Below are 23576 nucleotides of genomic sequence, written 5' to 3'. Positions count from 1 at the left end.
CATTCAGTTGTTATTAATATTGCTGAATCTACATGTTCTGTAAGGAAATAACCTAGATTTTAGTGCTTTCTTTTACACTTATTTCAGCAAATAATAGAAAGGATGCAATGAAATTCATCCTTAGCCTAGAATTTTACTGTGGTGTGTCAGAGAAGGCACGAGAGGTTAAAAATAGCTACCAAAGACCTTCGCAGTAAGTTCAGACCCTGGCTTTTCTTTCACACCACATTTGAAAGTAATATGTGAGTAAAAGTGAGAATTGTAGTTCCTGCCAGAAGGTTGAGGGTAGGTGAGCAAATTGTGGGGGCTGAAATCATAAAAGGAAAAGTGAAGTTATCTCAGTCCTGAGACCTTAGGCATGAGGGCTTGGTGTTCTGGTGTTCGTCAAACAAAAACACAGATCTGTCCTCAACATGCTTTGAGTGAGAGACAACAAGCCTTGTACTGCATACTTCTATTGATGAAAAGATTCATTTTGGACTGCTGAGACTGAAACATGCCAAACACGATCAGCTGCACAATCAGTGTAGCCAATGCAAGAGTCAAAAACAAGCAAACAAACAAACAAAAAAAAAATAGAACACAACAATAAAAAACAACCAAACAATAAAAATCCTCCCCCCCCAAAAAAAAAAAAAAAAAAAAAAAAAGTAAATTCAACATTGATTTTTAATATGTAGGGAAAATCTTTGAGGCACATCATGATGCCATTTTTAACTATCCTTTGTCTCAATCAGTAGGTAACTTTGAACTTTATTCACAGCAAATGAAATTTGAAGAGTGACAGTTGCTTGAATGGCATCGGGCAAGAGTGAGGGTAAAGTATGACTATTTGCTCATACTACAGTGCAGAATAAAATACCTGGCTCACCTCTAAGATGAGAGAATACACTTATCCAGAGCAGTTCAGCTTGAATGGTCTATGAGCAGCCATTTTCCATGATGCAGAGCTTGCGGGCAAGGAAGGCAGGAGGGCAGAGAAATGCCTAAATTCCCCCATTGTGACTGGAGCTAGTGGCAGCAGGCAAACCTTGCCCTCCCTTGGAGGGAGTTTGCACCTACCTCCATCCCTTCAGAAGTCTGCTCTGTGAAAACTTCTCCTACAGTTAAGTGCCTCTGCCTGACATTCTCTTCCTTATATTAAAATAAATAAATAAATAAAATCTTCTGTTTTATTATAGCCAATGTGCAGTAGTTTGGGCAAAGCACAAACTGGTTTTAATATGCTTTGGAGTGGGGAAATGAGCCCTGATTTCTGCTCTGCAGGGCAATCATGAGGCAGCAGAATATTTGGTGTCAGAACTGTAGCTTTTGCTGAAATTATGCATCTTATAAAAAACAATTGAATATGTATTGGTGCAGAGAAAGAAAAATAAAAGAAAAGGAAGGGAAATAGTTTTGAAAGCTAGATAAGTCAGCTTGCTCTTGTTTATAGACTATATAAAAGTGAGCAGCTTCAGTGGGAGAGGGATCTGCCAAGGTATAACCAGTTGTTTGAGCACTGCTCAGTACATGGCAGAACTGGTTTCAGGTCAGGGTAAAGCAGCCAGCTCTAAATGCAGAGCCTAAATTCAGTAGACAATGCCCACAAGTGATCCCCCTTCCTCTCATCTGTTTGTTTGCCTTTTGCAGCTCTTCCACCAGGTCTGTTGAGCACTCTGTGCTCTGAGCACATCCAGTGCCTTTCTGAGCATATCATGTGCCTGCAAACAATATTCATACAACTCAGTTTGACATCAAGGCTAAAAAGGTTAATGGGATCCTCATTTCCAAATGTAGAAAAACAAACATTGTGGAGAATAAAAAATAGAAAGCCCTCTTGAGGTCACCTATGAATAAATGTGAACAGGTGTAAGGTCTGCATAGCAGCATGCGACAGCACCACTTCTCACAGTCTATCACATGCAAAACCCTCTTTATTAATGGGCGCACAGGTGTGTTATTCAAACTGTGGTGTTAAGAACATCATCACATTTCTGTAATGTCCCACCCACAAATTTAATGCTGTAGGAGACATGATAATCAATAGCACACATGGGACTACAGCTGACTTACATGGTGTAGGTCCACAGTGTGACTTTAGGAGTGCTCTGTAACTGATTCACTGGGAGCTAAACCTTCTCTGAACTGAATTAATACTAAAAATAAAAAAATAAATTAAAATGAAGTGCCAGGTCTTTCATGCTAAGTTTTAGCTCTGTGTGTTTGTGTCAGATTTTGGCAGGTGCCAGACAGACCTACCTGCACAAAACCTCTCTTCTCTGGACAACTCATAAAACAGATAAATGACCAAAGCCTGAAATTCACCAGGTTACACATAGTCAAATTTAACAGGTTTCAAAAGCAACTCAACAATGACTGCAAATTGTTAAAGAATAAAGTAGCAAATGATAAATTGATTGCCTGCTGTTTCTTTGTGTACTAATTTGTGTTATGGCTTTCCAATCTGAAATTGCTTGAGTAGATTTTTGTTGTTTGTTGACTTTTTTCTTTTTTTTTTTTAATCTCAAATTGCAAATGAAATTACTGTGGTAAACTGAATGCATCAATTGTAATGAAGAATTGATCAATTGTTATGTTGTAGGGCTTTTCTAAACAGTGGTTTCTAGCCTATCTTCTTAAGATGAAAATTACAGTTATTAGTCAATTACTGAGTAAGAATGCAAAATGAAGTCGGTTTTTTGATAATCTTTTGATCGATAGATGGAAGAAAATCTGATATAGTACATGCGTGTCTATGAATACCTTGTTTTACTTATGGATGGTGATACACAGATAATATTTTTGTTGAATTATCAATTAGCAGAAACATTAAGCTCTGTCTACTTCTTCCTTCAATAATACTGTGTTTAGAACCATCTTTTTCAATAAAAGGTATAGCTCTATTTTATAAGCTAAAAGTCTATGCTCACTGTTATCAGGCAAGAAGGAGGTGGAGGAGTTAGAATTGAAAGCTCAGCATGGAAATGGCTCCATAGAAACAAAAAATTACTAAGATTCATCTTGTCTGGTACTGGGTTATCAGTGTCTAAGAAAAAAAGAGTGGTTCCCATCAAGAATACTTCATCCAGCAATCTGATTTTCTTTTATTTACTTTCTAAAAACTACAAAGTGCCAGTGCTGCACCTCCTGCAAAAAGCACTGACAACATATAAGCTGTGGTGGGGGGAAGTCCATCCCGTCCTGTCCCATCCCATCCCGTCCCGTCCCGTCCCGTCCTGTCCTGTCCCGTTCCGTCCCATCCCATCCCATCCCATCCCATCCCCATGTGCAAAACCCCCACAAAGCCTGGCTGACCAACAGGAGATAAAGCTGGTTTCCCAGATCTGAAGGCCTTTTTTGGAGGACATAACTCTCCCCTGTAAATTTTGAATTGTTTTTAAGAGAGCATACATTTTAAACCACACAAAACTACACTGTGATTAGAGTTAGTTCAGTGTAAACGAGAAAAAATCAGTTGGTTTACCTTCTGCACGGCTGATCCTGATCAAAACACATCTGCCTATAATATGCACCATATGGGGCAACAATTGTCTTGTATTTATTCCTCTGCATCCCTAATCCCCTGTGTCCTCTGCAAGCATGCATATCTGTATCTGCAGCTCTAGCTAGATGCCCAGAGAAAGGCATCTTGCTTTACGCACATATAATTATGGAGATGTTTTTCTTATTATGGTAATTATATCCTAAAAGACTGCACAGGTAGCAGCTGTAAATGTAATGAAGGCTCAGTTGATACCAGCTGAACTAGATTCTCTTTTATATCACAAAGTGACTTATGACTGAAGTCCTTATAGATTCCTGGAAGCCTGCTATGTTTATGAATGCTTCTGTTACGCCTGGTGAATTAGCACAGATCTATGGAGCAACCAAAACAAGAGAAACCTGTGATTCTGTGAAAAAATAATTGTACCCACTAGAACAGTGCGTGAGGACTGAATTCCACTAAATAAAATGAGTAAATGTGTTTCTGGAGAGGTTTTCATGTATAGATGCTGAAAGCCTTGCTCTTTCATGGTACAAACTGGTGCCAATAGGTCTTGTTTAAGTACTAGGTACACAATGGACATCATCGAGATGTGCAAGATTTCCTTGAAATATCACCATGGTTATAGGAAAACGTAGGCTAAAGCTCTGACCATCCTGTTTCTATAGCAGGAAGGAGCTATTGAATTTTAATATTAAAGTTAATTACAGCTGTATGTACAGAAGCTGTATCTTCTGAACACTGAAGAAATAAACACTGAGGATCACTGATAAACGTGGTTTCTGTAAATCTATTACACTTAATGTCACACTTGCACTGTTGGGAGTACACAGCTTTATCTTATCACGCTGGCCAGGCAGACCTCTGACTATTTCTAGCTCATGACCTTTTATTTTAATATTTTTAAATCCGTCCAAAGTGCAATAATGCCTGTGGAGGGTTTCTGCATTCTCTGTGCTGTGTGCTCCAGCCCATTCTGTGCTGACTCTCCAAGTTTCAAGGAGTGGGCAGCCTATGAGTGGATGAATGGATGGGGTCAATAGGAACTGGATCTCGGTCAGGAGGTGGTGAGATCCTTCTAGGGCTGTGCTTTAGTTGGGAAATGGAGCGTGTCCATGTACAAACAAGGAGAACATTGCCACAGAACAGTAATGAATAAAACCTTACTGAGAAGGCAAGAGCAAACCCAACCATTCTTCCTAAATGTCAAAGCCCTGACAGAAAAGCCCGTTATAAACGTGTGAGGAGCGTGTGGCTGCCAAAAACACTATTGTGCTGGTGAATGGAATGAATAATAGCAATGAATAATAGCAAAACAATAACAGGAAAAATTGCCTCGTCACCCTGCATACATTAGGAACTAAATCACACCCAGGACGTATGTAGGAATCTGGCATTTGGCAGCACTCAGCTGCCTTCAGCTGGAGTTCTCTTATCTTTCTGCCAGTCTTTGCGGCATCCTGAATTCACTGACAATAAGTTAGAAGTGACATGTTCTCCAACACTATATCATCCACATGCAGAATTAAGCTGAAGAAGTGGGGGAAATGTGTCCAAAATTCAGCATTTACCAAGGGAGCAGTCTGGAAAAATGTGTGGCTCTCAAATTGTAATTAGCCCACATCACGGTTTAGGCATGGAAACAACTCTGACTCTCAAAGGGGTAAACCATGGAAATCAAATTTCCATCTGAATAGAGCCCAGTGGGTTCTAAAATCAAAACATGAGTTTGTTTTTGCTACTGCTATTTAGGAAAGCTACATTTGCAAGTGTATGTTCGGCTGAGATTAGGAGGTGAGAACGAACCTTTTCATATTGTTTCATTTTTTCATTATGAGGAATGAGAGCAAAATAGACCAATCAATAACAATAATTATAATTTTCTTTTTGTTGACTGCTCAGAAGTCCTTAAAGGCATCACCATTAACTTAAAGATAACTTGAGGACATTTATGAGGTTTTTAATTCTCTTCTGACATAGCAATAGTAAGTGATTTCTATATTCAGATGCTGATGTTTTCTGGCTCTGAAGCCAAGCCAGAATTAGTGGGGATGAAATTTGGTAAAATTTAATAGAGTAATTGACACAATTTGACTTTGTTGTTTTTTCTAATTGGCAGCTTCAATAGATGAGGCTACATTTCACCAAGCAATGACACTACAGATTTCCTGTCTTGTCCAGCCTCCTGATAATTTTTTATCATGTGTTCTCCCTGTCATGAAATTGCCTCTTGGTGAGAAATGCCAGATAGAGAGTCCAGGAAAGAGAAATATTTCAAAAGACAGCACATCCTCTGGAAACTTCTTTGCTCACCCAAGTCATTTGGTCATTAGTGTGTTGTTGTCCCCAAAAGGAAATATGTGGTTTCTTCATCCTTCCTTTTTATGGAGCGCAGAACAAATCCCTTTGCTGAACATCTTCTGTCAAAGTGCTCCAAACTCCATGTTAAGCTGCCCAGAAGTTCCTCAGACTTCACTCACCTTTCTTTCAGGGACCTCTTGTTGTCACTTACTTTGTTGGCCTTCCTTTACACTTCTGTTCCTGTGTAAGTTGCTTGTCCATCTCTGTCTGCGTACTCCTGTGGAGCTCATAGTTCATTACTCTGCGAAGCATTCAGGGGAAACACAGGACAGAGGAGAGGTTGCATGTAATCAATTCCTCTTTTCTAAACCACAAATTAAAAATAGAAATGCAAGCCCAGATAAGAGATACTAGTATGAATAAATAATTGTTTTCCCTGCAATTGAATGTTGGCCCCCAGTTTGTCAATAGTATATTGCTTTACTTTGTAGGAGACCAGAATGATAAGTGACTTTGTTCCCAGGCAAATGAAACTTGGGTACTTCATACAGACAGCATCTTTAGATTGTAGGAGGACTTTTTTTTTTTTTTTTCAATTGCACTTTCTCTCAGGGCTAACTCTTTTTTGCTGAAAATAATAATAATAATAATAATAACAATTCCCTAAGAATTAAGCAATATACTCATTAATTCTGCCTGGTGGAAGTAATATGTAGTAAGAGTTTCAGTTGCACATGCTCTAAGTAGAAAATTTCAAGGGTAAAGTATAAAGCATCCATAGTACCGAGAGGAGAAAGAATGGGATGTGTTCCCACTTCACTACCTCTGTCATTTGTGCTTGGACAACTCTGCAGGAGGAAATACTACAGACTCTTGTTTCAAAACATATCAGGTCCCTACAGCTGAACAATCTAAAGCCTGCCTTAAAAGAGTGCTTACTGTATAACACATACATGTGAAACTGTCTTTAACTGTGTGCTGAGTTGCCCCGGTTACCAGAAGACACCTTATTTTCAAACAGCGTAATATTTAAGGGGAAATGTTAAGCAGCAGATGCCTAGAAAATCACATTCCTGCTTGGCCTGATTTTTTTTTTCTTAATTCTGTCTGTTATTGAGTCCAAATAATATGTATGAAAAATGTTGTCTTCTTTTCAGCGGGTGCTCAGTCTCTTCCGAGGTCAAATTTTCTATAATTACATTCATTTTACACAAAGGTTCATTTATCTCTATCAATTTCATTCTATGAACAAAATATGACTTGTTCAAGAACTAGCCATTATGAGTATGTGGTGTTTATCCAATGAGGTTCATTATTATTTCAGTTCAGTAGGAGGTTCTTCTGCTTCTGAATTATCTGAAAATAGCTTTATTTATTGCTTACCATAGTTTTTATAAAATTATTGTGTTTTTCCTACCAGAGGAGCATGAATGTTTCAAGCATTTTTTATAGTGGTCACATTCATGTTCACAACAAATTCCTGTCTCTGAATAATTTTAGAAATAAATTTTCTCTCATCACCATGTAGAATAATGGTATTAAAATGGTAGCAAATATTAGTGAAATAAGGCAGTGATTTCTGTCTGTAATAAACAGACGTTTTTTAGCTACAACTGCCTTATCTATTAACTGTACATCTGTAGCTTGCAACCATCAAAAGAAACTTTTAGATGTTATCAGATCAGAGCCTTCTACTGTTATTTTGAATACATCCATTAGCAGCTTGGAAAGAATTTCCCTTTCCCAGTATCTGCCTTCCTTTTCTGCCCAAACTCTCTTTCAACATATGGTAAATCATCCTATTGGGAAGCAGACGGCACTTCAGAAACTTTCACCTGAGCTCTGCTACATCAGCGAAATACAGCTACCAGGCATGGAAGTGGCCGCCGACAAAAAGTTATCCTTCTGTCTCTGAGGCAAGAAGAGAAGAAAGCCAACACAGTCTTGATCTGCCACAGATTTGGAGGTACAGCTTAATACCCTAGGCATTTTGAAATAACTTTTCAAAACGAAAATATGTTATAATTTTCCTGTGAGGAGAAATTCAAACACTCAAGATAACATATTGTTACACTATGGATTTTAGAATAATAATAATAATAAATTTTTTAAAAAAAGAGCAGAAAATCTGAACATCTGCCAGGGAGGGATTTCACAAAATAACCATACATCATACAAATGTCGAAAACAAGAGGATTTTCATCCATAAGTTTAAATATATATAAAAATCTCCACATTCATATACATACATGCATACCTACATACACATATGTGTGTGCATTTCAGATGCCACGCTTCAGAAGCTCCCCAGCCCCTCTTCTCCCTGGTGGGGTGTGAAACCACCTGGGAGCCCTGGGGCCAGGCCGGGCTGGGAATTTCTCTTTCCCAGCCACACTGCAATCACAACATATCACCAAATGCTGCTGTTGGTTCCTATTATCTGGATCAATCACCGGGCTTTCATTCACCCTCCACACAAAAATTATTTTGCATTCTGCCAGCTATTTCCTGGAGCTTTAGGATGCCCTTTAAATATATTGTGTGCCTGGCACCGCTTTACCCAAGACAAACATGCACCTCAGGCTTGTGGACTATATTTCTTTCAGGGTTTTCGAGCTGCAATCACCTATTGATATTATTTGATTTGCTGCTGCTATTCAAAGCAAACAAACAAAATCTCAGAGCTTCGTAAACCTTTCTCTGCGTAAGCCACTGATATTTGCTGGGAGCGAGAGTGACAGGCAGAGCTGTGTCACACCCGCTCTTGCCTTCCCTCAGGAATAAAAGCAAATGTTTAGTGAATGATTTCCTTTCAAGTCTTCAGCCTGCTGTTCCAATTCCTGGTGTCCCTCCCCACCGTGGGCATCAGATGGAAGGGACACGTGTCTGTTGTGGCTGCCTGAGAGAGTCCCCACAGTAGCATTTGTTCCACCAGTGTCACTGCCCAAGAGGGTACTGTTGGGTGACCCCCTGCAGATGGGCTTCTGGGCTGTCACCCCAAGTGTCTCCCCACGTGCCTGTCTTCCCCCAGCTGTGGACACATCAGCGCTTCCTTCAGCCGCCAGCTAAACCCTAGTTCCCCAGCAGCATGTCATGCACAAAACGCCACATCAGATAGTCACATTCTGCTCGTTTTCCATGTGACATTTCCAGACGTTTGTGCCTTCCACAGGCAGCTCTCCTCTCCCTGGCCAGCCCACAGCCCTCTGATATTTCATTTACACATAACAACTTCCCCCACATTCACATCATGTGGATCTTGACCTCTGTAGCACTGATGGCAGCTTTCCTTATGGCTTCAAGGCAGACAGATTTCCCTTGCAAGACTTGCTGTACTGTTCCACCACAGATACACTACTGCTATTTTCACTTAGCAGCTGCAGCAGGTACTGGTGTTGTTTGCTCTGAATGTGTCAGAAAGGAGCCATTTGGTGCCTCTTTGCAGCACGTTGCTGCCACAGATTTGCTGGGTTTAAACCAAGTGCTTGGAGTCTGGCAAAGCAAGCAAATCTGGATGTCTGAGCAACAGCTGCTGGCCCACACGGAGGGTGGTGGTGGCACAAGAAGCAGCTCTTTGCAGGAGACTAAAGCAAACTAACTGTACAGGTTTCTCATATGTAAAGAAGTAATTATATCATTTTAAATGCAATCTATCCTGCAACACAGCAACTCCATACAAGACATGGACTTGTGGGGGGCTGTGACCCCCACAGCAGGAGGGACATTTGGGATATTGAGCTCTTATCACTGTACACAAAGCTGACATATCTACCTGATTTTTGCATTAAATAAAAATTACCAGGGGCCTTCTGGTTGTTGTGTAACTGTAGTCACCAGGAGGTACAGGCAGGCATCCTGCTACCCATGAACCACCAGCAGGGCCCTACTGTATCTTCTTCAAATAGCATTTTCATGATATAGTTTGATTACAGCACTGCCTTTATTATTTCTTGTGGGAAAGGCAGTACTAATTAACTTGTATCATGGCCTGCAATTTACATGTTAAAGTTTACCCTGATTCTGATATATGGCTATAATCAGCATTATACAATAGGAGCTCGGTAATTGAGGGGTTGGGCTGCTGATGGCTTGCTGCAAAACCTGGGTGAGCTTTGGTTCAAGCTTGCTCCTGCTCATAGGGCTTCACAAACATGCCTTGCAGGACTTGTTTGCATGGCTGTTGTCCCAAATACTGCTGGTTAGTGACCCATCTCCTCACTGACATATCCTGCCTTCCCTTGTTACTCTGAGTCCCTTCATGTCCTTTGCATGTCCCATCCACTGCATTAAACAGCTCCAATGTTAACATGCAAGGCAGCATTTTCTAAACTACTGCAAACAAAACTATGGGAAGGATGAAAAATAATTAGCCATGTTTCAATGTCTAATATATTTGCATTGTTTAGACAGAGTACTTAATCATTGGTAAGACCACAGAATACTGTGTGAATTTGGATTATTACTAATACACATCGAGCAGAAGGTTATTAATTACATTTAAATGAATTATTTGATACTATTGTTATGGAGAAACTGAATGTTATTAATTATATCACAAGGGTCTCACAGGATTCCTGTGCCAATACTGTATACAGAGCCATATTTAAATCCCATTTACTTTTAGATGCTTTTGTCTCTTGTTTTTTTTGAGGAACTTAGAGCAAGCAGATATCACCATGAGCTGAAGCCCTGTTCCCTCAAACACACCTGAAGCTCTGAGTGACATTGAATAGGTCTGTGAGGACCTGCATTTTTTAACAGTTTTTAAATATAGGGAAAACTTTTCATTTGAGTGAAATAGTCAGTCTGCTGAAATGTCACCTAGTCCCTTGGGTTGGAACTTGGCAGAGGGCTCCAAGTGGTCTCTAGTGCTTGGCACAGATGCCCAAAAAGGACATCTAACAGAGGGGATCAGATCCCAGATTTAATTGGTCTAATATTTCCTAGAGTTTCCTCTGTAAAATGTCTCTTAACTGCAGAAAAGAAAAGCTTTTGGCACTACTTTTTTATTTGAAAAGGTGATTGTATTAATTCAATGGAATTTTGCACTGGAATTTCATTGTAGTTTTGACAGTTAAATTCTGTGAAATTTGCAATGAAGGCTCTGTTACGCTACATTTTGTCCCCATTTGTCTTGTATACCATTGCCTTGCCTTTGGCACAATAAAAATAATCTTTAAAAATAGTGCTATAAATGGATTGACTTTGACCTTCTGAGTATCTTGTCAATAAAATAAAAATGATAAATCTGTTTCAGAGTGCCACTGATGTAACATTAAAGCAGAGTTATTATCCAAAAAGTGACATTTGAAAAATGAGATTATGGGGAGGGGGTCTCATTCTCTGTCAATGGTGTCACATAAATATGCTCTATTTACAGTGCAAAGGGGTAATTTTGCTAACTGCCAGGCCTGCTCCCCAAACCAGGTTGTGTGGTTCCTGTGATGTGTTCTCTGCCTGCTCCATCACCATTAACAATTACAGATTACTACAGCAAGAAATGAGCCGAGACTTCTGTTGCTGATGTGCAGAGCAGCCCAACTCCACCTCATCCTCCTCCTGTGTCCCGTTTTGCAGAAGGGGAGCAAATGGTTAAGCAAAAGTTAAATGGAAGCAAATGGAAGCAAAAGTTAACCAAGAAAAGGTCCTTTTTCTCCCTTCATGATAAGCTTTCTGTTAATAAACAACTTCTAAAAGAATCACTGAAGGCTTCCTCTTATTAGGTGATAAGAAAATACTGAATATTCTGCAAAGAAACAACACACACATGGAAATAAAAAAAGGCAGGCATGTAAACAAACAAGCACAGATGGGCAGCAGTTCAGATTCAAACTTTGTGTGTGATCCACACACAGGAGCTCTCATGTGTCTAGCTTTATGGGTACCTGCTTCAGGCAAGGTATAGCTGACCTGTGGTTCCAATAGCTGCAAGCCTAACTTGAATTTATCTCTAAAAAACATGTGGTAATTTTGGCTTCTCTCTTTTTAGAATTCGTTTTCATTATTTTTGTAAGTATGTATTTAAAAGTATGTGAGGTGCACTTTATTCTTGAGCATCAAATAATATCGTGACTAAAATACTCATGCAGATAGTAAATAAAAACATAGAAACAAACTTATTTTTAAAGATCACAAGACTTTAGAACCTCAAAATATTACTTGATTTTTGAGCAGAAGAAATTCAGATACTAATCTCTAGAAATAGATCCAGATCACTTTTACAGGGTTATGGTTTCTGGTTCTGGTTCAGATTTGATGAAAATCTAGATAACTAAATACTACCTTGCTTTAAATTTTCTATGTTTAAATTCTAAATTTCATCTTTTCCCAGTGTCTGCCTTGAAATTTAACCCATTGCTAAACTGAAACTGAACATGTAAGCAGGCGCACCCATCTTTGAGTGCTTATTACCAGAATTCCACTGAACCAGCTTCTTTAATCCTTGTCTTTTCTCACTTTTCAGCTCCCGAGTGCTCCCCGGCAGGACACCGCATCCTGCGCAATCCCTACCGCAGCACCAGGTACGACTCACTGGAGCTGCAGAGAACAGCTGCTCAGGACATGGTGTGTGACCACTCGCTGCCACCGGCATGGTACCGGTTCATGATCAACAAGAGGCCTGCAGAAATGCCAACAAGATGTGTCGAAGTCAGTAAAAACTATGTAATAACCCTGGTGAATGTGAATAAATCCTGTAATGTGATTTTCCTTTCCAGTCACCTCTATACCCTCATAACCAGTAGAGTGCAATGGGACTGGGTGACAAGTAATGGGACATTTTTCCCATAATAATAACAATACTTTTATATCCAAGGGTCATAGTCAGAGGCCAGGATCCCTGTGGATGGGTAGTAATCAAATACAAAGCAAGGTGTTTTCAAGCTGTAAAGAGATATATTTGTTAACCTATTTATGTCACTGTAAATTATACTTTTTCAACCAATTCTGGTGTTTCAGGAACAGATTCTGGAACCTGACTCTTTTGCCATATAAATTATTATAAATTAGAAATATCTTCTCATTATGAAATCAGATGGGAAAAAAATCAGAAAAGTCAACACGATAAGAAGCTCTTTAGTGTTACAGAAGGAAAAGCTAAATCTGAGTCCTTTACTGATACTGATTTTTTTTTTTATTATTTAGTTTCATAAGATTGTTAGCTACTTTATAGAGCAAAAAAGTTCCTTCATATGTGTTTAATATGTATGGCAGTAATTTTTAACTCACAATCGTTGCTTCTACTGCAACCTGAGACTCTAAGTAAAGTTGTTGCCGCTTTGAATAACCCAGCACATGAGATAAGAGTAATTTCAAGCAAAGTATTCAACAAAATTATTCAGAAAATAATAAATCAATTGCTGTAAATTACTTTAAAGATGAAGTATTCAAACTAGAGTGTCAGGATCCTTAATAATAGGTGATGCTAACCTTCTGGAGAACCTTCATGAAATTAGCAAACAACATGTATCCATACAAAAAGGAACTGGGAACTTGTCACAACAGAAGTATATCTTCATAATCTAAAGTTAAATGAAATGTTAAGAGATAATTGTCACTTGTGTGGGATTTCTAACTCTCTGCATACACAATCCATAAATCTAATTAATGTGAACAAATTAGCATGATTATTATTGAAATATTCATTTCATGGCAGGTCATCCTTGAATGAATATCCCAATGCATTATGTGGTTTATTTTACAGATTGCTATATTAGTGTGTATATATTCTATAAAAATTAATTTGTCATTGCATTTCAGCATTTTCAAGTATGTAGTACTACTCGACTGTCTGAGATTTCCATCAAACAATACATGCTTTGTTTCTTCAAATCTGTTCTATGGAGTTTTTTATGCAGGTTTGTAGAGTTATATTCATTAGTTTAGTTCCTTATCTTGTAACATAATTCTTGCCATTGGTTTCTTCATTATCCTCTGAATGACAGTAAATCTCTGTTTTGCCATGCTGCTGAAGGATTACATCTGTTAGATGTCAGGACTGGAAGAATACACTTCTTTCAGATCTTCACCTTCTAAATCTGCCTCTACGTTCCATCTCTTCCACTTAATTAAATCATTGTTTAATTTGGTTTTCCATTTAATTTGAGCAAAACCTCTGGAACAAAATAATTTAAATTAATAACTGCACAGCTTCCACTCCCTAATAAGCAGTTATTATTGGACATTCCAGTCTCTGGCTGAAGTGAGCTGATTTTAATTAAACAAGTCAAAGACAAAATCCTGAGCAGATAGAAGAGAAAAGAGACCAAATAAAGCCTGACAATACAGCTGGGGAGTTAAAAAGTACATTACTCCAAAATCTTGTAAAATATACGCCTGGTGATATCCTGTTGATACTGGCTGGATGCAATTAGCTGCTTATCAGTGGATAAGATTAACTTCTTAATTCAAAGTAATGGTAGCTAAGGATTCTTGTCACCCAACTGAGCTCAAAGGGATTTAAACCATAACAGAGATTTAGAGGTCTTGCCCAAAGAAAGTTGTGGCAGGAGAAACAGCTCATGATAGACGGACATGTGGGAAGGCACTGCCACATAATCTGAATCTTACCACAAAGAAGCTCCACAATAAATAATAACAATAAAAAAGCCCTGTCTGAGTATTGTTGCATAAAAATAGCAATGTGTTCAACAGAAAACAGAACCAAGTCACAAACAGAAGCTGAGAGCTTGTCTACAGCTACATCATAAAGAGGCACAGCAACATTTGCAAGAAAAAACAAATAACAACAACTCAAAAGAAGCTGGTTCTCACCCACTAATTAAACAAATTAATAAAAGACAAAGGGAAAAGGCAGAACACACACACACACACAAAAAGTTTTTTTGTTTGTTTGTTTGTTTTTTGTCAAAGAGAGTGAAAAAATGAATTGTATTCCTGAATTCTCCATCCCTTGAATCCAACTGCTGTCCATAAACTTTTTCCTCAAGTGGCAAAATACTTTTGATTGAAACAGCTTTCCAATTTAGGTATTGCCTGCTGAATTTCCCTGGTGGTTAGCAAATGATCCTGACCTTCCTCCCTTGATTTCTTCCTTGCCTTTCTCCCTGTGCTCCCAGAGGAGGCAGAGCAATTACTGGGTCCTGGGCATGTGCTTTTGGCTACAGCCTCTTCCCAATCCAACGAAAAATTGTAGCGGAAAACAACACAAACTTGCAAATTTTGTATCCCCAGGTATCAAAGCTGCTGCCTACAGATCACAGACAATAGCTTGTTCTTCCAGAACTGCCAAATTCACTGTGAAAGGGAAAAAAAATACACTAAAGGAAGAAAGGGTAGGCAAACCTTTAGTGAGATTAAGGGCTAAAACTCAGACCAAGATGCAATGCACTAACATGGCCAGACCTAGTAGCAAAATGACCTTCAGAGGAAGAGAAAAAGTGACATAAAAATTAAAGCTCTGCAGAAAATCTATTAAAAAATAGAGATGTATTTACCCGTCAGTAGGGGAGAAACAGATATCAGTTACAAAAACAGGCTTCTGAATTAAAATAATAGAGGGTGTACACATACATCTGTAGACTTACATCTACATATGGGCAAGCCCCAGGAAAGGAATGAATACTGAAAAGAAAGGAGAGAGAACACAACCTGCTAGTGTTATTGAAGATCTGCACTACAGTCAGATAACAGATCAATCTGTGCATAACAGAATAGCAGTGCTTGCTGCTAACCGTAATGCAAATCCAAATGCCATGCTAATGACAGGAAGGCCTTCCAAGGCTGCCTCACAACTCATGGTGAAGCCAGAAATATCTCTGGAAACATGCTGCTTCATTCCTTCTTCTTGTTTACACAAGGGGAAAAAAGCATAGATTACACTGCAACCTTAAGGAAAAAACATCAATTAAGAATTTGATTATGCAAATAGCAATTGGTTCTGGAGCCAGCAATAATGCTCTTGATACCATACGCACGAGTCAGATTCATTATTTCTCAAAGCAATGCTAATATTTTCAGCTTTGGGTAGTCAATTGCAAATAACAAATGATAAGCTAAAAAGAAAGGGATTAAACCCAGCCTATCTACTAGAACAATTGTTACTACCATGCACTTGTCCTCTGGAATGGAGGACTGGTGGGGCTGTATTCTGTAAGCAGGGAGAGAAGAACAGATTTTTACCCTGCTGACCACAGCAATCACTGTGCACTCACTGCCAAGGTTAGGCTGCAGGTAGACCATGTGTATGGTTCAGCATTTGCATGTAGACATATGCATGTTACCTGGCCTGATGGGCACATACCAGGTGCGTACCCTTACAAGTATACACATGCACACACTCATATAGGTATGTATGTGCACTGTACCACATCCTGTCAGCTCAGATTCAAACCCTCAGATCAGCCACTGCTTAACTCCTGGTTTCCTCTCACTTTGAAGGCAGCTCTTCACCTTGGCTCAATTTATTTCCTGCAGACATGCTGGTATGCATGGCAGGAGCTGGCCTGCACTGGAGCCTCTGAGCATCCTCTTGCTCTGGACCAGAGGTGCACCCAATTCTCATCCTGGCTGCTGGATGCACTTGTCTGGAGGGAAGGGTGGGAGGGAAGGATGACAGCTCCAGCTCTGCAGGTTGCTAGCCTCCAGCTGCCCCTGGTACAGGAAATTTTGGAGTCTGACATGGCTCAGATAAGACTTTAAAGACATTTCTCTCCTATGAGTCTGTGCAGCCACTGTATTTTTTTTTACCAGCTGTGGTCCTGCAGCAAGAATTTCTACAGCTGAACTACAGATGACAATGTTTTTAAAATGCCCAACAATACCTGTATACCTGTATACCAAGATTACTTCAAGTATCCTCTTTCAGAAACTTCATTCTGTAAATGAGCAAAATCATCTCTAAATATGCCTGTGCTATAAACTCATGTACAGCAGTATATGTGGTAAAGGAAGGACGTGTTGTGTAATCAAGGCTTGTGTTTTCTCAACAACTGCATTTTTAACAATATAAATTTACCTTTATATACATATCGACTAGGCTTTAACATAGACTCAGACACTAATCTTTGGTGTATCAAACAAGGTCGTGTTCAAGCTTGTCAAATTTAAATTTAACCTGCCTATGATGCTTGATTTTGTAGTCCCTGGAGAAGATTTACTTTTCCCATGTTTGGATTAACTTCCTCTTCCACTTAACCTGCTGTTTTTAATATAACATTTTATAATCACAATCAAAATACAATAGCTCAACTGCATGCTATTATTTTTTTATTTTGTTTCAGTGTTTCAGTTTTTATTTTGCTCTGAATCCAAACCTTTTTTTTTTTTTTTTTTTTTTTTTTTTAAGAACTTAAAAGCAAGTGACACTTCCAGGGTATTATTTCATGTTTTCATCTGCAATTCCCTTTCTCTTATGTATACAAGAATACTTCAACATTATAATAGTAGGTATGAAGAGGTTTTATTTTTCTTGTTTGTTTTTCAGACATACAAAAAGCCTTCTGTAGAAATTACAATTACAGTCTCTATTGTTCAGAAGCATGTACTTAAAAGAAACACAAGGCAGGCACTGGTTTAATTGCTACTACAGATATTCCTGACGTAAACTGATTTCTGTGGAGTTCAGCCCCAGATTTAAGTTAAAAAAAAAATCTTATTTATTTTAACTTACTCTGAAGAAATGCAAAAAAAAAAAAAAAAACAACTAAGACAAAGTAAAGTTTTGAGTGGATAACAGATGCAAAATCACAATGCTTTAAATGCCAACCAACAATATACCAAAAAGCCTTCTATCTCCATTTAACTGAAACAATGCATTTCTCACATATGGTGCTACTTATTTTTAACAACATAATTTCAGTGCAATACCCAAGTGACAAGAACAATCCAGCTTGATTTCTTTGTACAATTATAAAGAACCTTAGAGTGTTCAATCAATCAAACTAGTTGATTGTCCAAACCCCAGCTAAATGGAAGGAGACATCATTGGATTAAACAATAATGGTCTATCCCATAGTTATTGGCAATGGGGGAACAAGTTTAATTTTTTTTGTTTAGGTTTTATGAACCAAATTATTTAAAAGATTAGCTGGTGCCTAATTATGAATCACAAATACTTAATGAAGGCTTACCTGCCATATAAAGGTGTTGTGAAGATTAATTAGGGAAGGCTTATAAAATGCTTTGAAGATCACAAACACCACCTAACTAGTATTGAATAAAGTACGAAAGTACTCAAAAAGCCTGGAAACAACCTAAAAAGTGTGTGTGTGTGTGTGTCATAGCAAAGCTCTTTTGTGCAAGCTGTGTCACCAAGTACCTTGCACAGATGCACTGAATTTGGTAGATTTAGGATTTACACCAACGCAGTTTACTTCACTAACTTGCCATTAAGTTGACAAAGTGCAAACATGTTAAAGGAAGCAATCAAATGTATGTTATCCATTATATGGAGTTTTAATTGAGCATTCATTGAGGCTCACCATCCTCAAAACTATATAAGTGGGATAGAATTTGTAGGGCTATTTTTTGGTAGACCTACCAATACCCCCAGAAATAAAAGGACAAACTTTGGGCACACAGATGGTTTCCAGTGTTGTAGCTATTGTACTTTATTTTTCTTCCTGCTGCATAGCTCCATTTCAAGTGAGAAATGCTGATATTTTCCATGCCACAGCACTAGTGCTGCCATGTGCTGTACATTATGTAGATTGCCTGGACAACCCCAGCAAATCTGTGGTTCGATTCCCACCACTGGATCCTCGATAAACGAAATCCTGCCTGCAAGAGACATTCAGAGTTTGCTCTTGTGTGGAGGCAGCTGTATAACTCTTGTTCTTCATTTTGGAAGTGCTGCTGAATTACAGTACAAGATTCCCACAGCTTTTTGCTATTCTTAGAGCAGCAATGACTACAGTTATTGCAGATAAATGCTATATCTTAAATGCCAATCTTTTGCTACCTCTGTATTCATTTTTCTAGTTACTCTCCCAAATGACTGCTTCAACATTTAATGCTAATTATGCCACAGCTGGGACCTGAACATTTTGGCTCTTTGAAATATCTCCTCTTAGAATATTTTTTTTTTTTTTTTTTTTTTTCTCAGTCTTTTTCTGTTCTTGTCTGTACTGCTGGTCAAATACCTGAATATACAATTGTCCTTGCCTCCCCCTCTCTGTAACACAAAGAGGCCTCACACAGCAATTCCTTTTGGCTAGTGTGGTGCAACTTGCCTGAATAAGATGGAAAAGATGTAGCTCAAAGCAGAAAATAAACATGTGTGCCCCATAAAGCTGCTAGGAAAACCCAGCTTCTTGATTTATACCTAATTTTTTTCCTTGGCTACTGTATAATACTGTATCACAGTTTGTTACAATAACCATTTTTTCACAGTCTGCATTTCCTGGTCACAAAGTCAGTCAAAAGGGTTCATCACTGCTTGTAATTTGTACACATTACATAATAAATGATTTTGCTCAAATGGTTTCAGTGCAAGATTTGCCAGAACAAATCCAGGGTGCTGCAGATCACAGCAGGGGTTTATCAGAGAGCTTGCATACAATGCTGGGGGCTGCCGCCAGCGGGACTAATCCATACTTCCTCAAGCGCTGAAACAGCTCACAGACTTCTGGCAAGGATAAATACAAAGAGGGAGAAAATCACTGCCTTCTTATTTCAGTGGTTTATTTTCCTCCTTGTGTGTTAAAAGAGGATACAGACCCTCTTTTAGGTACAGACTGTTTTGCAGCCAGAATGCACTTGCATCTGTCTATTTATCTACGTGGCCCACAGCACAGCAGATATATGAGAGTCTCATTAATGAATTTGTCTTTTCTGTAATGCTGAAAGGCCAGGAAGTATTATTACCACCTCAGCCACCTCTTTTACCTCTGTTTTAGAAATAAGGCACAAAGGCGCACCAGCAGTGATGGGTTTGCTCAAGGTCAGGCAGCAGAGAGGGAAACTGAGGCACTGCTCCTGCTTGGCTGGGGCAGCCAGCACGTGTTGGAGCCACTGACACAAGGCAAAAGAGATATGAAAACACATGACACCTTGTTTCAAATAGTGAAAAGTCCTCTACAGAAACTGTTAGAGGATTTTTTCAGTTCATTTTCTCATGGATGCAAACATTCCACGAGACAAGTGTTTATATTTACATGGGTTAAATTATCAAATTTCCTCAAAAAGGTAATTTTTTGGCAACCAAATGTCAGGAAATAGGGGCAATGGCCCTTTGCAGTGCTAGTAGCACAGGGAATGCTTCCTACAGGAGGAGCAGCATCAGCACTCCCTGTCCTCACATCAGGTGAGTGAGGAGCATGGGGACAGCAACTAGCTCCATGGGACCATGACCAGAGGGATGGGAAGACTGTGCTGTGATGCCTTACCAAATTGTTTTCCAAATTCAAGGTATAAGTGTTTCAACAAACAAGCATGAAATACAGGCTGCTGATCTCCAGTTACCATCCTTCTCCCTGTGCCCTTCTTTCTTTCTCTGCATATGGCATGTCTCTGGGTGATACTTGCTCCACTCTTCTGTGTCTTTACAAGTATATGCTCTTAAATGTGTTTTGGATACACGTTATTTCATATCAAATCCCACTCTCTAGGTCGGGAGTTCAGCAGGATACTAGAAATACCCATTATCTGCCTTTCTCCCTGCACAGAAAGCACTGGTGTCCCTGAAAGCTGTAAATAAATCAACAGAACAAATCTCCTAAAGACCTACATGCAACATATCTTTTAAATAGAGGAAACTAAAGGATTCCTATAAAATTCCAAGTAAAAATATATATTTTTTTGCTCATCTTCTTCTCTTCTTCACCAGATGAAGGTCTGCATGTCATTCCTTTGGGGCATCCCGTGCTGAGTCCCTGGTGACAGAGGCTCTGCCTTTCTGCATTTCTGGGGGAAAATAAGATTTTTATATTGACTCTCTATAATCCTTTTTTTTTTTTTTTAGAAGCCTGACAGTAACTAGCTCCAAGTGGAAATCAGACCTTTTCATACCATACGCTTTATTTTCTTCAAATACTTTACTTCCATTGGGTGCACAGACCCTATGCCCCATCCTCTATACTTGCTTCCAGCTGGTGTAAAACTCAAGGGGATAAAACTCAAGCACCAGGACAACACTGGTGTGTGACGTAACAGATTTTATCCTTTGGTTTAGCTGCTTCTGCTGCTGTCACAAGAAACTTCTGATCGTAAAAAGTGAAGCTACAAACCTGGGCCAATGGGAATTTGTTGTTGTTGTTGTTTCCTATGTGATGTATAGCCAAATGTTCACGCCTGGAGGGAGTGTGCTGCCGGAGCTGGACTATTAGAAATAGTGTTCCCTGTGGCTAGCTGAGGAAATGCAAAGCAGCAGCAGCAGACACTCTCTGTGGAATATCACTGATATATGAGAGTTGATTATCGTCAGTGTTTGGTATTAATTTGCAAACCTTAACTTAAATATCACTACGCTTTGCATATTGGCAAATGATAGGTAACAGCACAGAGTAACAAGTAACCATTGTGACTGACTGTGAATATTTTATTAGGTTCAGATTTTTTTCCTAATCTCCCTGTTGAGGTACTTAAATTAAAGACAGCTTTGGGTAATCATGCCTCATTAGTCCATGGAAAGAGCCTAGCACCTACAGAGGGCAAATTAGATCTGAGATGCCTGAACATCTCTTTGTAAGTTGGGAAAGGTAAATTTGGTGGAACCTCTCCCAGCTGTGACTCAAAATGCTATAGTCCCAACCGTTTTAGGACCAACCCTTTCTCATACATGAGCTGCTTGTTGTGGGGATTTGCTGTGCTCAGTGGCATTGGGGCTCTAGTCCATGGATTTGGATAATCTGTTAATATATTATATATTAATATATATAATTAATGTATTTCTTTATCTTTGTAAAGAAGCATCTCTAAACCAAGCAAGACATTTTTCATCTCCACCCATACATCTCTTTCACTGACCCTCTAAGCTCCCTACAATCAAAGTCTTGTCTTCCAGTGGCTCTCCATGGAGTCCTACTGCACTTGCCACAAACTGTTTCTTTTGTGTGCATCCTCAGATGAACAAATGTGGGACACAAGCTCCGGTGTGGCTGTCGCTGAGGTATGAATCCCTACCAGCTCCTGGTGAGATCAAGCACCTGACAGCCTGTGCTACCTGGCAGGTTTTTGGGGGCACCAAGGACTGCTGCTTGTTTCGGATACCCGTTGCCGTCAGGAACTGTGGCGAGTTCTTTGTTTATCTCCTGCAGCCTACTCAAGGATGCATGGGCTACTGTGCAGAAGGTGAGAATGGGTAAAGTATTTATCAATAAGATTGTATATGCCTCTCTCGCCTCATGTTCAAAGGTCCTGGTGCTGCAATACACATCTTGGTGACCTTGCAAGTCAAGCGTTGCTCCTGGTAAGATGCAGACCATGTAGAAAATAAATCAGCAGCTCTCCAAGGTGTTCCTGAGGAATAGCTATTATTACCAGTGCACAATAAAAGCTGATGTATACTACTGAAGAATTTGTTTGGTTACAGTTCATGTGTAGCCTTTCATACTCTCTTTGGCTCTGCTTTGGCTTAAAGTTGCACAGCCAGTGAGCAGAGGCATCTCAGTTATAGTGAGGTGCTGTATCCAGGATACTGTATCTAAGGTTTGTTCTTATCTTAAATAATCCAGTATCCCCCCCCCCCCAAAAAAAAAAAAAGATTTCCTTCCAGAAACTCTGGAAGGAAAAAAAAATCTGATAACATCTTTACCATGACATTTATATAATTACTCTCATCAGAAATAATTTTCAGCCTACTACAAGAGATCTAACCTCTGTTTGGTAGCTAGGAAACAAAGGAAATAGCAGAAAGCAATTGCTCATTCTGTTAAACCTTCTGAACTTCAGAGCATGTTCAGGTGCGTATGGATTTAGTCAGAAAAGACAGTTCTTTCTCAAAGGGAAGAAATTGTCTTTATACCTTCCTTTCAGCATTTTTGGACAGAGACGTGACACACTGAGAAACTGGGGTTATCACCTTTCAATCAGACAAAATTCAAGTTTAAATAAATTCTAAAGAGAGAATGATCTATTTTCTTATCTTTATCAATATTTTAGCATTCCCACATGAAGAAGAGAAGATAGAGGAAAAAAGGCTCAAAGAAAGTGGGATTAATTTATTATTTTGAAATAAGAAATAGGCATGAAAGTAAATGAAACTGCTCTTTAATTTCCACGATTCTTTCTCAGAAATGATTTTTTTATCTGAATACCATCATTTTCAGTAAGATTGGCTTTCTTAATTTACAGCTTTCTTCCCCCTTTGTTTGAAGGATTTTTTTTTCCAATACCTTTTGGGTGATTAATTTTGTCCTTTCTGTTGATCCATACCTATTCAATAATGTAAATCCACCTGTATTTTTCATAAAAGAAAGTTTATCCATTCCTGTCTATCCCAAACCAATGACCTTCTTCCTTTTACTTACTAGTGCTGTTGAAGCTTTCTCCTTTTTTTTTTTTTTTTTTCCAGGCATTTAAGCGAGGTTCACCTCTGTTGAGTCCTCACATTCTTGATTTTGGGAGGTTTTAGCGGTATTATTCTTTGGATGGAAAACACTTAAAGATGAGGTGTTTTTTTTTGTTGTTGTTGTTTTTTTTTTTCCTCAGGGCATGTTAACTCACTGTCTGAAATCCAGCTGTGAACACTGGACCACAGCAGCCTCTATGCAGCCTCAGGGATGGGTCCAGCAGGAACCGTAGGGTCTCCCTTGGTGGGACTTGATGACCTGCGGCCCCATCCCATCCACAGGGAGGCTGGGGAGCACGACACCTGTCGACACTTCCTAGC

The 23576-nt window shown here is 39.1% G+C and overlaps 1 protein-coding gene across 1 annotated transcript in view; it reads left to right on the top strand.

Moving 5' to 3' along the window:
- LOC311210619 (von Willebrand factor D and EGF domain-containing protein-like) overlaps window positions 1-23576 on the top strand; it is a gene marked incomplete at both ends in the record, with an annotated part of 180403 nt that overhangs the window by 25169 nt on the left and 131658 nt on the right. Inside the window, 2 exons of the mRNA XM_084288620.1 lie at window positions 12252-12436; window positions 21811-22036. Coding sequence (XP_084144746.1) covers window positions 12252-12436; window positions 21811-22036 — 411 coding nt within the window. The remainder of the gene's footprint in view (window positions 1-12251; window positions 12437-21810; window positions 22037-23576) is intronic.

Source organism: Netta rufina (assembly GCF_964035555.1).
Source record: "Netta rufina genome assembly, chromosome: 6".
Lineage (NCBI taxonomy): Eukaryota > Metazoa > Chordata > Aves > Anseriformes > Anatidae > Netta > Netta rufina.
The sequence above is the reverse complement of the archived record's forward strand: the minus strand, read 5'-3'. Positions and strand labels throughout refer to the sequence as shown.